General features: G+C 46.8%; 1 protein-coding gene across 1 annotated transcript; it reads right to left on the bottom strand.

Moving 5' to 3' along the window:
* Window positions 1–2,139: 2,139 nt before the first annotated feature.
* LOC149212447 (uncharacterized) lies at window positions 2,140–2,625 on the bottom strand. Its single transcript, XM_089388692.1, has one exon. It carries the CDS (start codon window positions 2,623–2,625, stop codon window positions 2,140–2,142), a length of 486 nt encoding a protein of 161 aa, XP_089244818.1.

Here is a 2,625-nt window from a genome sequence, read left to right on the forward strand (position 1 = left end):
CACTTTCAAAAGGTCCTACCCCAAGATCTCATAGAATGCAAGATAGAATTCTATGGTCTAGCCATCCGGCCCTGGACTCTTGTCCTTTTTGAACCATTTTAACATGCCTTCAAGTTCCCCAGAGGTGACCGGTGCAAGGAGTTCTTCTGCATCATCCTCATTGACAAATCTTGGAAAATGACCAGCCACATTGATAATATCAGTAAGATTTGCCTCAGGAGGGCTCTTATAGAGGTTCCTGACGTGAGTAGTGCCCAGGTGGGAGAGCTTGTTGAAAGAGTCAGCTAAGCCTCCCTCAGGTAAAGGAAGATTCCAGATGGTATTTGAAACCTTTCCACCCTTTGCATAGTTATGAAAGAACCTTGTGTTTTCATCACTAGCTTTCAGCCAAATGGCTCTACTCCTCAACCTCAGGGATTCCTACCACTCCTTTAGAATGTGAGCCTTCTAGTTTTCCAACTCAATCAAATGTGTCTTATCTTCGGCAGAGATGAATCCCAGACTTCGATCGTCAAGTAAAGAGCTCAGGTCAGATTCAATTTGTGATAACTGTGAGTTCTCTCGAATAAGCTTCTCCCTAGCCCAATCGATCGAGAGATGTTTGAGCTTGGAAAGGTTATTGCAAAAACTCCTTGCCAGAGATTCAGCTCTATGGATGGGGTTGGAAGTCTAGAATTCAGAAACCAATTTAATGTAGGCTGGGTCCTGCAACCAGACGTGGTTGAATTTAAAGGGGCTTTTGGCTTTTGATGTGCCCCATGGATTTCCAGATATATAGGAGAATGATTCGATATGCCCCTTGTTCCCACCCATTGCTTGTAATGGTGCAATTGCTGTATGAGCAGGTTCTTCATTAAAAATTTGTCCAGTCTATGAGCCAGTGCTGCTTCACCCACCCTTCTATTCCTCCAGGTGGGGAGAGGTTTATGCATGGGAGCATCTACAAAATTGATCAGTTCCAGAAGGTTTGTCATGTGTCCTATGATAGCATCTACCTGAGCTGAAGACCCCCATGATTCATTGAACCCCAAGGAGAAATTTAGATCCCCTCCGATGATAATGTGGTCGGATGCCCTGATCGAGAGATGTAAAAAATGTTGCCAGAAATGTTCCCTCTGATGACAGGGTCCGTATACATTCACAACTCGTATATTTATGCCGAGCTCAGCAGAGAATATATCCATACCAAAGAATCCTACACCCCCCATGATGCATCAACCCTGATGGATCAAGGGTTATATCCTATAGCTAGTCCCCTCGATCTCCCTACAACATCTATAACCACGAATGTCCAACTTGGGACCAGAGATTGCAAGGAGCAGGTGATATGATCAGCCATACCAAGTTTTTCTTGAAGCAGGATGATGTCAATCGATTCAACCTCAAAACGTCTCTGCAAGGCTAGTTTCTTGGAGGCACTAGCCAAGCCTCTGCAATTAAAAGATAGGCACTTCATGGGGGAACTCCTCTTGGGGTATTCATAGCTATAAGGATCCCATCAAGAGTGGATTGACCACCAGAGGCTACCTCCGCCCCAGCTCGCTTAATGGCTTTGGAGAGATCAGACTTCCTCCCTCTGGATGATAATGAAGCAGAACCTGGCAGGGCGAGACCTAAACCAGACTAACGGACCAAGATATCCTTGGTGTGGGATCTGGGGCAGAGGAAATAGTGGTGTGAAGGTGAGACCCCAGAGGATGATGGTGAGATGGAAGAAGAAGATGGAGAATGCAGGGAAGGGGTAGTGGTGGCTATAAGGGGTGGGGAAGACATGATATAGTGAGCCATGGAAGTTTGAACCAATGATGCAACAACAGATGAGATATTATCCAAAGGTGCAGGAGAAGGGATCAGAGAAATATCCGAAGCTTTCACGGCTTCAGTGGTAGCACGAGCCCTGGTCAGTGATGGCGAAATTGGTCTTTACCCAGCCTCCCCTTTCTTGAGAGGAGGGGAGAATGCCGATGGGGTAGGACCTGTGGGAGAGGGGCAAGAACCAACTGGCGAGTTGACTCTGGATGGAGCAGGTGTTATCTTTGGGGAGTCCTTAGATTTCCTGTTGAGTGGGCAATCTTTAAAGAGATGTCCCACCTTGTGACACCATCTACGATGAAACGAAACCCCTTCATAATCCAAGATCTAGACTCTGATATACTTCCCCCACTGTAGTGTAATCTTCTCCTCCAGGCCCTCACGCATATCCAAGTGGACCAGAATGCGATCAAGGGTGCGATTTTTTGATTCAGCAAAGGTACAATCATGGTCCAAATAAGTGCCCAGAGCATTTCCAATCCTGATAAAGACTTCTTCACACCAATACTGTAATGGGAGCCCTGGCAGGCGAACCCAAAGAGGTCCAGCCCCAATTTGTTCTCGTTCAAGGTTGAATAATGGGCTCCACCGCTTGAGGAGGACCGGTGCCATCTCAATGTGCCAGTACCTGGTCAGTACCAAATCAGTGTAGTTTTCCTTTGCAAAGTGTAAAGAGAACCATCCCCTGGGCAGGACGTGTACTTCAGGCAATTCGGTCAACATCCCACCCCAAATCTCCTTGACCCATTGGATCAGCCTGTTGGCTGAGTATGCTCGACCATACACATGACCTGCAAGCACTGTACATGCCAT

Source organism: Pinus tabuliformis, chromosome 1_1 (genome assembly GCF_031772625.1).
Source record: "Pinus tabuliformis cultivar Carrire ecotype Pingquan chromosome 1_1, CPIR1, whole genome shotgun sequence".
Lineage (NCBI taxonomy): Eukaryota > Viridiplantae > Streptophyta > Pinopsida > Pinales > Pinaceae > Pinus > Pinus tabuliformis.

Bases quoted from the DNA above. Each gene is read 5' to 3' on its own strand.
- LOC149212447 (XM_089388692.1), bottom strand. From the start codon at position 2,625: ATGGCATGTACAGTGCTTGCAGGTCATGTGTATGGTCGAGCATACTCA.